This window comes from Centrocercus urophasianus, unplaced genomic scaffold (assembly GCF_019232065.1).
Source record: "Centrocercus urophasianus isolate 14NV4802_14NV808 unplaced genomic scaffold, USGS_Curo_1.0 seq_33, whole genome shotgun sequence".
Taxonomy (NCBI): Eukaryota; Metazoa; Chordata; class Aves; order Galliformes; family Phasianidae; genus Centrocercus; species Centrocercus urophasianus.
In genome coordinates, this window is record NW_024884900.1 from 857588 (window position 1) to 873627 (window position 16040).

At 37.9% G+C, this 16040-nt stretch overlaps 1 protein-coding gene across 2 annotated transcripts in view; it reads left to right on the forward strand.

Annotated features, from left to right (window-relative positions):
• NF1 (neurofibromin 1) overlaps positions 1 to 16040 on the forward strand; it is a 76142-nt gene that overhangs the window by 12666 nt on the left and 47436 nt on the right. For both annotated transcript variants that reach the window (XM_042830339.1, XM_042830340.1), the window contains exons 7-25: positions 76 to 151; positions 719 to 876; positions 1507 to 1680; positions 2135 to 2257; positions 2556 to 2630; positions 3448 to 3579; positions 6527 to 6661; positions 7484 to 7597; positions 8189 to 8268; positions 9629 to 9752; positions 11155 to 11298; positions 11734 to 11980; positions 12278 to 12351; positions 12499 to 12582; positions 13156 to 13596; positions 14022 to 14161; positions 14712 to 14834; positions 15206 to 15289; positions 15891 to 16007. In XM_042830339.1, the coding sequence (XP_042686273.1) occupies positions 76 to 151; positions 719 to 876; positions 1507 to 1680; positions 2135 to 2257; positions 2556 to 2630; positions 3448 to 3579; positions 6527 to 6661; positions 7484 to 7597; positions 8189 to 8268; positions 9629 to 9752; positions 11155 to 11298; positions 11734 to 11980; positions 12278 to 12351; positions 12499 to 12582; positions 13156 to 13596; positions 14022 to 14161; positions 14712 to 14834; positions 15206 to 15289; positions 15891 to 16007 (2645 nt within the window). The remainder of the gene's footprint in view (positions 1 to 75; positions 152 to 718; positions 877 to 1506; positions 1681 to 2134; positions 2258 to 2555; positions 2631 to 3447; positions 3580 to 6526; positions 6662 to 7483; positions 7598 to 8188; positions 8269 to 9628; positions 9753 to 11154; positions 11299 to 11733; positions 11981 to 12277; positions 12352 to 12498; positions 12583 to 13155; positions 13597 to 14021; positions 14162 to 14711; positions 14835 to 15205; positions 15290 to 15890; positions 16008 to 16040) is intronic.

Genomic DNA, 16040 nt, shown 5'->3' on the forward strand with positions numbered 1-16040 from the left:
TTTATTTAAATATGTAATTTCAAAAACTATGTTTTTTAAGCTCAGGAACGTAAAGATGTTCTGTGTTACTTGCAGGCATTTTGGAACTGGGTGGAAAACTATCCTGATGAATTCACAAAGCTGTATCAGACTCCACAGACTGATATGGCCGGTGAGACGTAACAAATGACACATTGTTCTAAAGTTGGTTTTAACTTTTTCCTATTAAATCATGAGGGGTTTGTGGATATTCTTAGTTGGTTTTGTTTTCCCACAAGGCATCCCCACATTCATTTTGTGTCTTTTTTTTTTTTTTTCTTCTTGTCCATCCTACATGTCAGAACAAATTTCGGTCAGTCTTTTACAGGGCAGGCAAGAATGTGTTTCTGCTTTCTTTCCTGTCTCAACTTTTAAAGGGATTTGTTTTGTGATTCAGAACACAAAGAAATAGACCCCCAGAGATGCAAACTCTTCAGATGTGTATTTTTGTTCTTGATACACAAAAAAAAACTTGTTGGAAAACATCAGCTCTATTTATCTTTAATCCAAAAGGATAAAAATTAATATTTTCAGATAAGCCAGGGCTTTAAATGGTTCGCTCCACTTTTATCTTGGGTAGCATGTTTGTGATGTGCAAAGCAGGACTTTTTTTCTGTGTAGGCAGAGATATCATTGCTCTCTTACTCCTGTCTTTTCATAATTAAAAGCAGTATTGAACTTGAGGTTGTATTTTATGCAGATTGTGCAGAGAAGTTGTTTGACTTAGTGGATGGCTTTGCAGAGAGCACAAAACGTAAAGCAGCAGTGTGGCCACTACAAATCATACTCCTGGTCCTGTGTCCAGAGATAATTCAAGATATAGCAAAGGATGTGGTAGAGGAAACTAAGATGAACAAGGTAAGAAAAGAAAATTATCTTAGTTCTGAGTTCTAGGTGATGCTTGTCTTTGCTTATTCTATATTTTATTACGTCTTTTATACCTCAAGTGCATTAAAATTCCATATGTAAATTTCTGCACCCTTTTTGTTCTCAACTGGCATACGTTCTTTCATTGTCAATAATTCATGCAGCTAGTATGTCCTAAATAATGTTATTTCAGAACTTGCATGTTTCCTTAGAGATTTGAATCCCAGTGTTGCAACGCCCTGGTTTCCACCACACAGCTAGCATTTCTTCTAGCTGCTCTGTGTCGAACCGGTCTGAGTTTGTTCAGTGTGTGTAATGTGTGCTCTGTAATTGCAATACCTGCCGAAGGAGAATTTGGTGTGATTGCAAACATTCTTATTGTGAGTGAACCAGCATCTGATTTTATTGCATTCTGATTGCCCTCAATGATCCAAAATGAATGTGTAATACAGATAATGCTTCTCAAAAATGCTGCATCAAGTTGGTTTTTTGCAGCCCCAGTATTTGTGACTTCTATTCAGGAAATGCAACATTATATGGTTTAATAGTTAAGTTTCTGAAAACTCTGATCACAGATTACCAAAGCTCTGATGATAACTGTTACCCACTTGAATTCTGCAGAAACTGTTCCTGGACAATCTCAGGAAAGCACTTGCAGGCCACAGTGGGAGCAGACAGCTGACTGAAAGTGCTGCTATTGCTTGTGTTAAACTGTGCAAAGCATCTACCTATATCAACTGGGAGGATAATTCTGTCATTTTCCTACTAGTGCAGTCCATGGTAGTAGATCTTAAGGTAAAACTATGTTTCTTAATTGCAATGAAGAAATTTGAATTTTAGATCTTCAAACTTCCCCTTAAATGAATGCCATGGTGTTCTTTAATTGAATGTTTTTTTTTTTTCTTTTTTTAAATTGCAGCATTTGATTGAGTTGTTGCAATTCTTAATTTCACTCCCTTATTTTTTTTTTTTGTTAATACCCTGCTTTCTTCCTCCTGAAGTTTTGCATTCTTTTCTTCATTTAGTGCCTCACGGGTGAAGCCATGACACCTGGGTAATTTACTGACTACTTCAGTGCTTCCCCAAGGTGCCATGTCACAACAGTAGATACTGTTTGAAAAAAAGTGTAATTTTTAGAGTAGAATACATGCTCTTTTTTTTCCCCCCATGTGATGTATTGAAAATAGACAAGAATAATCTTGGTGTCTCTCTTTTTTTCTTCTTTCTTTAACAAAAAAAATGTGTATAGAATTTGCTGTTTAATCCGAGCAAACCTTTTTCAAGAAGCAATCAGAATGCAGATGTAGACCTTATGATTGACTGCTTAGTTTCATGCTTCCGCATAAACCCGCATAATAACCAACACTTTAAGGTGAGAGCACAACGTTCTGGTAAGTCATTCTGCATACTGTCAGTGACTTGTAAATTATCAAAGATGTGCCAACAGCAGCTGGGAGTTGGTAAATAATTTCAGCTGTGTAAGTGTCCCTTAGTGATACATTACTTTGTGTTTTTATAAGCCTTTTCTTAGCCTGTTAGAGTTCCTTATTCTCATGTCTTTACATTTGACAATTTTGTCAATTTAATTAAAAGGCTCCAGTATGTTATTCAGTGTGGAATGAAAGGTGTCAGAGAAAAAATGTGGCTTTTATGTATTATTTTCATTGCAGATCTGCTTGGCACAGAGTTCCCCATCAACATTTCATTATGTACTAGTAAATTCACTCCACCGAATAATCACAAATGTAAGTTCTGAAAATATTTAATCAGCCCAGCTATCTGTGGCTTCTCTTCAGATCCGTAGCTGCTTCAGCTTAAATCCGTGCCGCAGGAGTTGCTTGTTAATAGCCAAGCGTGTGCAAATGTTATTTCACACTGTCTGCTGGTTGGGTTCTCCGTTTGAGAGGTTTTCCTGGTCAGTGTGAAAATGGAACCAGTCAGTGCTGAGCAGCCGCCCTACTGACGACGTGGTGTCACTCAAGTTCGTGTGTCCCAGCATGATAATGAGAGCACTGTTTAAAAAAACTATGAGGTGTTTTGAGAAATAGAGAAGAATGTGCTACAGTGGATGTGGTGTATCCAGAGGAAAAATAAGGAAGTAATTTTAAATAAATTATATTGCTATGGTATTTGTACACTTTCAAATTAATGCTGTTTTACTTACGATTAATATGTTGAATAATACAGCTTTTTAGATATTATCAAGTGCTTAGAGCATCATTTTTCTACTTTGCGTAGTGTATCAGAATGAGTGGAGCACATGTTGAGTGTTTATAGTATTACTAAGCTCTCTGTATCCTGAAATCCACTCTGGTTTCCCAGATTTTCAGTTTGTTTGTTCAGTAGTAAGCAGCTAACTTCGAGTTGTTGCTTCAGTTACAATTCATTTAAGACTGAAATGGAATATCTGTAATAGTGTGCAAAGCACTCATTTGTTATATTAAACCTTTTGTAACTTTTAGAGGTCTAAGAATTGTGGAATAAATCCCAGAATCATATGTAAACCATGACATAAGTCATGTTATGGCGCACCTGCTGAGCACTTCTGCATTTTCCTCCTAGTCTGCATTGGACTGGTGGCCCAGGATCGATGCTGTGTACTGCCATTCCGTGGAGCTTCGCAGCATGTTTAGTGAGACACTTCACAAAGCTATTCAGGGCTGTGGGGCACATCCAGCAATTCGCATGACTCCGGTAAGACTTGTCAACAAGTTGGTAAAACACAAACCTATCACTTTTCCCATCTCTCCATTCCGTGTTGGCTTTTTATTCATTAACTTTAGACTGGAAAGTAGAGGGGGGAAGAACATTACAATCCAAAAAGCAACAGAGAGCCATACATGCTCTGTAAACTTTCCAGGTTATGGTGTATTGACTAGCTGTTCCTGTGCTGTAGTGACACATGCTTCTCCAGGTTTTTTTCGTGCTGCTTTTAGACTGGCAACATAGAAGTAACTGTCCTCCGTGGCTAACCATTCATTTTACGTGTTCTTGCTGTGTGAATAGCTAGATAATATATCCAGTTCTGTTTAATCTGAAAAATGGAAGCATTCTGTATGTGAGGTTAATTTCTGAAAACCGGAATGCTTTTACCATGATTAGCACGATTGTTACTATTACCTCCTTTTATTTGTCTTGCTTGCTTTCTGATAGCAAGTTGACTGGTCTTGGTGACAGCATCAATGATAAAGATCTTTCAACCATTGTGAAATGAAGTCAGTATTCTCGGTTGTCTTAGAAATTTTGAGTAAATTCAGATTTGTGGTTCGTCCAGATTTATTCAGTAAGTTCACACGCAACCACATTTCCTTCTGATCTTTCTGTGTAGGACTCTGGATGTGTCACGTTAGCTCACTGATGTTCTGTATTGTCACAGTGTGTTGGATGTTTGTTTTTAGAAGAGCTAAAATTATGCATGAAAATACTACTGTTGGGCTTGTCGTATGAAAGAAAAACAGTCAAAATGCCTTTAGTTGAAAGCTATAACTTGTTTAACTTGCTTTTTACATGTATGTTCATCTGTTGAGAAAATAGCAGGGGTGTTGTAGTGTCAACTCTGACATTGATTGGTGGTGCTTTGTCTTCTGCTTCTTATTTTCTATTCTTATTGGCTGCTGTCGCTCATGGTCAGATGCCAACCAGTCACTGTTTTGCATGGCAGTGGGCCTCTGTTGCTGTAAGTATGACCCATCGTAACTACCGCAGAAAAGCCTTTCGTTGCCCTGACTTTTCTGTGCATAGTTACTGCTGCAGTCACATCACTTCACTCGGACACAAAAGGTGGCTTTGCGTGGAGCACAGAACTGGAGGAGACTGCTTCTGCTGGTCTGGCAGTTGCAATGTCATCCCTTGTACAAACTTGTTGCATTGGTAAAGGCTTTTTGTTGGATCTGTTCTGTTCTTTCTGCCCTCTACATTTCCATCACAACACTCTTCCAGAATCTCCCAGCTCTGTGATTAGAACTGTTTTCTAATTTCCAGCCTAAACTTATTTATGTGTAACTTTATCCCCATGTGTTCTTGTTCACTGTTGTCTGCTAGCTTCAAACTGGTGTTTATGTCCCTGATGCCTGTGCAGACAGCAGTCGTGTCCCTGCCTTTAGCTTTGACAGTGTGAAGTAAATAAACACTTCATAGAAGCTGATCAGCTTCTTTTGCCAAGTGTCTGTTCTCCCTTACTGCAGCAAACTAAGATTTTGCACAGCATGAGTTAGCTCTACTAGCATAGTATCAATTTCTTAATCAGATACTTTGTGTGGTAGATTTTATTCTATTTTCATATACATTCACTGGCCAGCAAAGTGGTGTGAGCTTTGAGCATTTCTGGAAGAATTGCATTCTATAATATTGTAAATATACTTTACTTCACTTGAGGATGATTTTGAGCTGGTTTATTTTACGTTCAAAATTAAAACTTGTTTTTTGTCTTCACTAAGCTTGTTGCTGTTTGAGATTTTATCAAATAATAAATTAGATAATTAAAAACCTGAGTTTCTAAAGTGTTCTGTCCTGTGCTGAATATCCACAGCCTTTTTTTGTGCAGTTTACTCTCGACTATTTTGGTAGCAGTAGGCAAAAATATTAGCTTAGTCCCTGGTGATGGAGTTTACAATTAATGAAAATATAAATTCTGTACGTTTACTGGAGAGAGATTAAAATCCGTGTTTGAGCATCCTGGGGTCCAGTTAATGCAATATATCTCGTATCTTTTTTTAATACACATAGAGAGATAGATGAGTGTTTTTCACAGACACCAGCATTTGTCCAGATTATATTTGTTAAGGTGAAGATGCTGCAGTAGTTTGCTGTGCAACAAGATTGTTCATCTGAAGTGTTGTGCGTGCTGTGGGGTCGAAGCATGTTCTCAGTTTCGGAAATCCTTATGTTGAGTGACATCCATACGCACTGACTGCACAGCCAGCACTGTGTGGCTGTTGGTGAGGTGCGTTGGTCATGCTGGGTTCTGTTGTGAATGGCAATGCTGGAACGTGCTGCCATTCACAGTGGAGTCAAGTCAGAATTCCTTATGAGTTGCTGATACAACCTTTATAGTGCCCTCCATTTCAGATGAGGGTGTTGAGTGGTGCAGGGACAATTCCTGGTTTTTCAAATGGAACTAGCATTTTTTTAATGAAAAGATGCACTATGTGCTTTGAGAACTGAAAGGCACTCTTTTTTCAGACGTCACATAGATGAAAATGCCTTAATCCAGACTGTAACTATGACAAAATAGTGTGTGTTGCCTTTGGAAAATAAAAATTCCCGACCCTCTCATGTATTCAGTTTTACTTGTGATCTTTTTTTCCTCTCAGAACAGCTGAAATAGCTCTAAATTTTTATTATTTCTTCTACACGTTTCATTTGTATAGTTTGTGTTATCCAGAGCTTTTCTTATGTCCACCTGCAGCTCACTAAAATATTTATTAAGTAAACTTTACAGATGTAATAGTGATAGCATATGCATATTTAATGGGGAATTTTTAAGCAGAAGTCCATGCAACTGTACTTGAGTGAATTGAGTGTACTTTTTAACTCCTTCATGAGTCATAGATAATGTAAACAATAATGCTTCATAAGTTGTTTAGTTGCAACTTCTACATATAGTTCCTTGCTGACTATAACTGCTTTTTCCTCCTGTCAGAGTCTTACGTTTAAAGAGAAAATGACAAGCCTTAAATTTAAAGAAAAGCCTACTGACTTGGAAACCAAAAGCTACAAGTTCCTGCTCTTATCCTTGGTAAAACTGATCCATGCTGATCCAAAGCTTTTGCTGTGTGTAAGTATGTTGAATATTTCATTCAAATAGTAGAATTTCATTTTGAAGTTCCTAAATGAATAAAAATTAGAAATATACCCATGACATCTAGGATACTTCCCTGCTCATTCTTTTCATCTGAACTGTCAAAACAAAAAGATAACAAGAAAAATGAAGCATCTTACAGAACCAGAGGGGAACACAATGAAAGGGAACATACAGCTGTGTAACTGAAGGGAGAAAGAAGGGATTACAGTCCTTGTTTCAGTGACCAGAAAAATGGATGCTTTCTTAGTTCCTTACAGCTTTCAGTTACTGTTGTCCGTGGTGTTGAGTAAAAGGAGGATTAGGGCAAGCATTCTTTAAAATAGATACGTAAAATTGCTAAAGATTCACTCTGATGTGAAAGAGAACCGTAACTTAATAAGCCTTATGTTTGAAAGTGCTTTCTTGTGAATTCATGTCAGAATGAATGTTCTGTTCTTTATAGTATTACTCTGTGACTGAATCTTGTACATCAAATCTGAAATATCAGAAGTAAACTGAGTATTGATCAAATGTCTGCACGTGGAGGGCGTGGGAATGCAGTGCTGCCAAAAGTAGGGTAGTATGAGCATCTAACCAGTGTGCTAAACATTTTCCTTCTGTCTGGTCTGTTTGTTGTTTAATTTAAATAGATTTCTATTATGTCAGAGATATAATATGGGGTGTCATGGCTGCTGCGCTATTAAAGATGTGGAAATCCTCTAGTTTAGTTACAGAAATTACTGTTTATCAGTCAGTAGCATGGTCAGTCATTGACAAGCTTTGCTTCTTAAACTTGCTTTCATTTTTGCTATTTAGAATCCAAGGAAGCAAGGGCCTGAGACACAAGGCAGCACTGCTGAATTAATTACAGGCCTTGTACAACTCGTTCCACAGTCCAGTATGCCAGATATAGCACAAGAAGCCATGGAGGTAAGAGGTGAATGTTCTCAGTGCCAGATGGTTCGTACAGGCTGTGCTGGACAAACTGGGGCTTTTCTAGAAGCCCTGGTAGGTATTGATCAGCTATGCAGTTGTTTTAGAGATGTCTCTATTGGTCTTTTGCTAAATGTCTCCTGCATTAAAAGTTTTACAGGAGAGACCTAGAGGGAAAGTTTTAAAACACAGCCATTCAGGTTGCCAGTTGGTGGCTGCCCTACACCTCCTAAGGCATTTTGTTCTGCCCTGGCATTGATGGAACAGAGTTTGACAGTTCCTCTGCTCCTCTGTTGCGCTCTGCACAGCCCCATTGGGCTCGTAGGTGCTTGTCTCAGTTTTGGTGATTGTTCACAAATAAGCACTTAGCAATAGATTCTGACCATTGTCTATCAAAGCCTTTGGTTGTGCAGGGAATGGTTACAAAGAGGAAAGTATTTTCCTGGCCTTGGAGAAGAGCTTTAACTAAAGAAATCTTGTAGTCACCATTAGAGGCTTATGTACGTAGGACTGCTTGAACAAATGCCTGCAGTAAATGTTAAAACACAAACTTATCTGAAGTGAGATGCTGTTTTGTTTTGAATTTAGGCCTTGCTAGTTCTTCACCAGTTAGACAGCATTGACTTATGGAATCCTGATGCACCTATAGAAACATTCTGGGAAATTAGGTAAGTTAACTTTTGTAAGTAAGAGGAATGGGTTTTGATTTCTCTTCTTTTTTGCAATAGCTGTGAGTAGTTCAGAAAGCTGTGTAACAGCAGCATGAATTGGCACTCTGTTAAAGCATTTTTTCTCATGACAAAGCTGCCTTATGCAATTTGTATTCTAACAAAAATATCTACAAGTGTTTTGCAGGCTTTCTTAACAGTTCTCTTCAGTGTGCTGTTGAGGAGTAGCAATGATTGTTGATAGAAAAAGTTAAAGGCTTTATCCCTGCATACAAGTGTTTGTTGTTTGAATTCTGTTGTATTTGTGTTGACTGAGGGAGGATAATGCTAAGCAATTCTAGAAGTGTGCATTTACTGATCTTGACTTTGAAACCCTCACCTAAAGAAGGTAGTAGCTGACCCTGACCTGTGGTTTCCATTTGTCTTTCTTGTGTGTTTAAAGAATTTTTATTGGTAAATTGTCTTGCTTTTTATAACTTCACAGCAGCTGTTGCAGTTATTTATTGGAGAATACTAAGCTAAACAAAGTTCCAAAAAAGTCAGTTAAAAAAGAGCTGAACCAAAAACTAAGGAGCCTGTAAACTCAGAATTCTAAGAACTGCGTGAGCTGGCCAACTCAGCTCATTCTCTTCTCAGAAGAGAATTTGGTGATCTCTTCCAGTTTGGTACAGGAGGTTGTTTTGGAAGAAAGCCTGAAGTCTAGGTGGTACACTTTCACTAGCATCAACAAATGGGCCTGCATGACTGCTAGAGGTGGCTCTAAGGGCTTATTATGGGATAGTTCTGGGGCTGAGTCCTACCTAGCTGGGCGATAACAAACTCATTACTGTAATTTAGTAGTAGAAATGAATCTGTGGTCTGTTCGGGCTGGGGGAGAAACCCTTTAAAATTGACACTAATTTGGACCCTTTGGCAGTTTTAACAGAGAGTGTGAGGCCTGAATGGATATGAAGGAGGAACATCCCTAGATGTGTTCCTTCCAGAACAGAGTTGAGACACGTTATCAGAGCAGTGTAGGTAAACTTGTACTGCCACTGTCTGTGCTGCATCTGTTCTGTGGATAAATGGAGGACTTCTGAATCGACGGCCCTGGAGTGTGGACTTCTAGCAAGTACCCAGATTGCTTAACTTCCTCTAGGGAACTGCTGAGGCCATTTGGGCGGTGGGAAGGGTCAGAGGGGATTGTGTCATTTGAAGTACACACCTATATCATATCTATTATACAAGTTAAAAGAAGGTGTTAGCACATCTGTAGGATATTCATGCCAGTCATCTATTTCTATGTAAAATGTAGCAATAACTTTTTCAAATATTTTGTTGTTAGATGATAAAGTTAATGCTTCATTTCATTTTGCTGCAGTTCACAAATGCTTTTTTATATCTGCAAGAAATTAACCAGTCATCAGATGCTCAGCAGTACAGAAATCCTCAAGTGGCTGCGAGAGATTCTCATCTGTAGGAATAAATTTCTTCTAAAAAATAAAGTACGTAAATATCGTTTTGTCACTCCCTTTGTTAGGTTATTTTTATGATTGAAGGAGTGTTAGTGGCTACGCTTGCACTTTCTGTTTTCTGATTTCCACCAAGAGAAAAATGCTTTGTCTTCTGTCATCTGTGAGACAATGCTGTGAGGCATCTGTGATTAGAACCCTTAGCTGAAGTTAGGGTGAGGATTCAGCTACATGGGTTGTTTTACTTTCCCTGAAAATGGTTTTCCAAAACCTCAGTTATTTCTGAGAAGGTGATGCATTGCACTTATTTCCCTAATATAGGGGAAATGGTTTGCAAGAGGAGAGAGAGGGGAGGATGGTTATGAGAAAATTCATTTCGTTGAGCTTGTGTTCAGCCTTGTCCTAGAACTCACTTGCTTCTTTCAAATACTAAGAGACTTCTTCCGAGCTGGACACACTTTGAACTCTGTACCTGCTAGAATTAAAACCAGACTTTTTTAATTGAAGGCCTACTACTGAAAATAAAGAGTTTTTTTTTTTTCTGTCTGGCTTGCAAGTAGATGTATTAACTTGAGAAGATGTCATGTGTGATAGGTGACATGCTTAAATGTCCATTGTACCAAGAGCATTTTTATCTTTAAATGATCTTCTTTCTCTTTTCAACATTGGTAGCTGTTACTGATGGAGGCTTTGAGTTTGTTTTGATGCTGAGTGGTAGGCTTTTTTCTTTATCTTCAACATAGTGTACATTTGTAAAATATCTCATGCTGCAGCTCAGGACTACGGGCATTCTGGCTTTTTATGAATTTGGGAAGACGTTCGTATTTTGCCTTGAAGTAGGAATCAGCTGTCCTTGAGACACAGAGTTGCTTAAGATTGTAATCCTGCTTTCAGTAGAGAAGAACTTACTTGTTAGAAATCTCTTCCTTCGTAATGCTCAGAGGATGATTATTAATATCAGGATAAGAAGAAGATAATAATTGTTTCCAGAGCTCTGCTTCATGCTCTTGGTTTTTACTTTTTATGTTAAAATATCAAGTGTATAGAGAATTATAGTGCTGCTGAGCTTGGCTTCTTTAGACTGAATTACATTTAAACTATAATTATGTTGGTATGTGTTCTGTGTAGTAAAACCAAGAAACCTATTGGGATTTCAAGGGCAGGCCCAAGGAAGGGAGGAGAAGGCATAATGTGCTTGCTTCAAGGTGATGCATTTTGAAGCTGGTTCTCAAAATACTTCGTTTTCTTAAGGGAAAGCATCATTCTAAGATACTGTTCATGTGGGTGTATTTATGAGGCCCTCTTAGAGCACCAGTGTGAAAGATACATTGTAAATTCTGAGGAGCTTTTCCCCTTGATAAGGTAGAGCCATGTCCTGAATCATATTGTTTTAAAAGATAAGGTGGTTTATTATTTTTCTTTCTTTTCTTCATAGCAATCAGACAGAACTTCCTGTCACTTCCTCTTCCTGTATGATGTCTCTGGAGGTGGAACCAGTCAGATGTCTCTTGACCATGAAGAGATGATGCGCTGTGCTCCTGGAGCCACCCTCAGGAAAGGGAAAGGAAATTCTTCCATGGTGAGTAACAGAAACCTGAAATCTCACCCTTTGAAGTATTGCGTGCAGTTGGAATGTACTGCAAAAAATCAAAATATCAAACATTTCAGTAAGGTATGCCATGGGACAGACAAGGTTTTCTGATCTACTCTTTAGCTGCAGGAAAAAGTGAAATGATATTTTGAATATCTTCTATGAGCAAAAAAAATTGTTTATTGGCACACAATTTTCTAGCATCAGTGGGACTTCCATAAGTATGTGAAGGTAGTCATGAAGGTAGTTTCTTGCCACTTTGTTTATGCAGTGTCATGTACAATAGTGTTCTGATCTCGTTTAGGACTGTTTATTCTCCTGGAATAAAAGCAAATTTGAGAAGAATCTTGGATAAAGTTAAATTATAGGAAAACTGTCATATTCCTAAGCAATATTACCAAATTTGGAATTTTGTTTCCCAAGGAAAGTACAGCAGGATGCAGTGGAACACCTATTTGTCGCCAGGCCCAAACAAAATTGGAAGTCGCCTTATACATGTTTTTGTGGAGTCCGGATATTGAGGCAGTCCTTGTTGCAATGTCCTGTTTCCGTCACCTCTGTGAGGAAGCAGATATCAGATGTGGAGTAGATGAAGTTTCAGTTCATAATTTTTTGCCAAACTACAACACTTTCATGGAGTTTGCATCTGTTAGCAATATGATGTCAACAGGTAGGAATGGTGAATCTGAAAAATATCTTTGCCCCTGGGTAATAAGACTGTTGGGATTGAAATTCTTTGAATAAGATTCTTGATTCAAGTGTAACTCTTGCTTTCATTGAAATAGCTGGAACAAAATGGTAATTTGGGTGTCTGTGATGATGTGAAAGTGTAACAGGGAGAACCTTTTTTGAAACACTTTAAGGGGTTATGTTCCTCTTGCTAATTTAAAAATTACTTTCAAAGATCTCATATTTGATGCAGGTCGCTTTTCAGAAACCTGTTTGATAAATATTCTGTTCTTTGTAGGGAGAGCAGCTCTTCAGAAAAGAGTGATGGCTTTATTAAGACGTATTGAACATCCAACTGCAGGGAACACAGAGGTAAACTTTATTATAAACTTATATACATATCTGTTGGTTTTGTGTTTTTTTGTTGTTGTTGGTTGATATGGTTTGGTTTTTTTGAACACAGAAAAGACTGTTGTTTCAAGTAATTTTGAAGTTAAATCTTGATATGTCTTATTTTAGGCTTGGGAGGATACACATGCAAAATGGGAACAAGCTACAAAACTAATCCTTAACTATCCGAAGACCAAAATGGAAGATGGGCAGGTGACTATGATTTTTCCATAGGTTCAACACTTAGAAATTCAAAGTAAATATTTAAATTTATGTATTTTAAGGAATTGCAGCTAGTTCTCTAGGAGGATGTAAGTTCCACGACAGTATTCCAGAAATCAGTCCTCTGTGCCCACTGATGAGAGAAATAATTTTACTTAAATTGTAAGACAGATGGAGTCTAAACTTATAAAGTGAAAAGAATACTCTGGAATACTACCAGAGAAATCGTGCAGTCCTTTCCACTGAAAGGTTGTGTTGTTTTTTTTTAAGGGAAACAAAAAGCTGCTGGCAGTCATCACTTAAATGTGCTCTATCCTGGTATTCAGCAGGGAGTTACAACCCGCTTTGGGCCACTTTTAGCCTTGTTTTTTCAACTTCTTCAAAAATAGTTCCCCTGGATAGATTTCTTTTACGGCCAAAATAAACTGCAAAAGGCAAATCTTAAAAAATTGTTGAGACTGGAATTTTAAATGGCAGGATTTGATATGGAATGCTTTCAAATTCTGATCTCTCTGTTATTTTTGCTTAATTGAAGACACTTCATCTCGAGTTGTTCTTTTTCAGGTTACTGAGAGTCTTCATAAGACAATTGTGAAGAGGCGAATGTCGCATGTTAGTGGGGGAGGCTCCATAGACTTGTCTGACACAGATTCTCTTCAGGAATGGATCAACATGACGGGATTCCTCTGTGCCCTCGGAGGAGTGTGCCTGCAGCATCGTAGCAATGCAGGATTAGCAACCTACAGTCCACCCATGGGCCCAGTCAATGAGCGTAAGGGCTCCATGATATCTATGGTATCCACTGAGGGAAATGCAGAGACTCCCGTTAGCAAATTCATAGATCGATTATTGACTCTGATGGTCTGTAACCATGAGAAGGTGGGACTGCAAATACGGACTAATATTAAAGATCTGGTGGGTTTGGAGTTGAGTCCAGCACTTTATCCAATGCTATTTAACAAATTGAAGAATACCATCAGCAAGTTTTTTGATTCTCAAGGACAGGTAAAGTGTTTCCTTCACATTTGTATCTTAATAAAAAGCATCAGTCTTGTCTTTCACATTGGTAATTGAAATGAGGTGTCAGTTCGTGGTTTGTACAAAAGATCTGCTAATGTGACTGTTTGAGAGCATGCTTCTGTGATTTTTGTATTTGATTCCAAGTTGTATTTAGCATAAAGTTATTAAAATATTTTTGAGTTCTTAGTAAACTCTTAAACAACAGAACCTGTGAGAATGTTCTCAGAATCTCTAAGATTGGTTAGTGTTAACCTGTTTTAATAATGACATACAGTAACGTTCTTTTGCTCAAGTGATAATTGAAAAATGCTTGTCTGTTAGATTTTGAAATTATGCAGTGTATTTGATAAACAGCTGCCCCCCTTTTTTTTTTCTGTCCTTAATTAAGACCAGAAACTTTCTTCCTGTAGGTTTTGTTAACTGAGACCAACACACAATTTGTAGAACAAACCATTGCTATAATGAAGAACTTGCTTGACAATCATACAGAAGGGAGCTCAGAACATCTTGGACAAGCTAGTATTGAGACAATGATGCTAAACCTGGTTAGGTAAGAAACCTTCTTGCCTTTCCCATACAAAGTAATGTGTTTACAGAGGAAAATTAGACTCTTTTAGTTCATACCTTTGCTTGCATCCATCAAGGAAGTTGACTGCGGTCCCCTTTCTTAGGGTCCTAAAAGGTTCACTAATCATGGAGACTGGTTATACCGTAGTGTTAAGTGAACTGATGGAAGGTGACTTTTTTGTTTATCAGAACCAACCATTTTATAGCTCACCTCCTTTCCTGGAAGTATTCCTTCATTCTTTTATATGCAGTTGTGTCGGTGGTTGGCAGTCAGCTGATGGGCAGGTTTCTGTTCAGTTTTGTACTGATAGGAAACTTTTTTGCCCAGAAGAAATTTGATACCCATCTTTAGCTGATGTATAAAGGTTGTTTTCCTCACTTGGTAAAAAGATTGGCCCAAACACTTGCTGATCTTTTATGCAGGTCCATTGCATGTAGGTTTTGAGATGAAGCTGAAAAGATGTATGAGATGCGTGGGTCATTTTTTTTGCACCATGAAGTATCTGCTTCACCTTTTTGCTATTTGTCCCCAGGTATGTGCGTGTGCTTGGGAACTTGGTACATGCGATTCAAATAAAAACCAAGCTCTGTCAGTTGGTGGAAGTAATGATGGAGCGGAGAGATGACCTTTCATTCTGCCAAGAAATGAAATTCAGGTGAGTAAAGTATTTAGGAAAGAGTAAACATGTTCAAGTGTAATTCTGTTCCGCTGCGTGTGTGTTTGTTTAAAAAAACCAACACTTTTTCATAACAGTCCATGTCCTAAATTTCATAATTTAGAATCTGGTGCTGCGTTAAGTTTTTGTTTTGATTTTGGGGATGCTAAATGTATGTTTGAAAAAACAAAAGAAATCTGCACGTGATGCTGGATGGGATATTTGTTGGTCCACTAAAATGTCGCTGTGTGATGATTCAAATAGGAATTTGTAATAATTCAGAGGAGGTAAACAGTAGTGAGTGTGCTTGAGGAAATAGATTGTTGTTTAAAAACCAAAAGCTAGCAATTTTGTATGTGTATATCTTACAGGAACAAAATGGTGGAGTATTTGACAGACTGGGTTATGGGAACATCTAATCAAGCAACAGATGAAGATGTGAAGTGTTTGACAAGGTATGGAAGGATGCTGTTTTGCTGTTTCTGAAATGCTGATGGTGTTTTTGGTGACATTTGATATACGTGGATCAGCTGGACTGTGTGGAATTTCTTTAGTGGTTGTAATTTTAAGGAAAATGCCAAAACTGAAACTTAATTTTTTGATGGGCAGCAACAGGATAATATTTAATGCATAGCATTCACTGGCATGGCTCCTGAGGGCTCTTTCAAAGTGTTCCAATTTCTATTCAATTCTCCTTAATACAATTTCTGATTTAGCATTAGGATTGTTAGTTTTAATTTATGAAGTTAGTTTGTCCTATGATACATTATAAAGTCATAAAAAATTAGTGTTAAATGTTTTTAGTGACATTCTTGCTTTTCAGTTGTTGTCCTTTAATAATGTGTTGCTTGAACCTGTTCTGCATTATGTGGTTGCATTTTCCTGCTGGACAGAATGCAGACCTTATTCTGGTAGACTTTTCAGCTACAATTAGGTGCATAAGTGGAAGACTTGGTGCATGAAGAGAAATCTTCAGGTGGGAGCAGAGGCCAATCCTGCTGAAGTCTGAAATGATTCACAGCTCTTTTTTTTTTTTTTTTTTTTTTTCTTTCCCAGAGATTTGGACCAAGCAAGTATGGAAGCAGTGGTCTCTCTTCTCGCTGGGCTTCCATTACAGCCTGAAGAAGGAGATGGTGTTGAGTTGATGGAAGCCAAATCTCAGTTATTTCTTAAGTAAATAGTGACTTCTAACTATTTTTATTATAC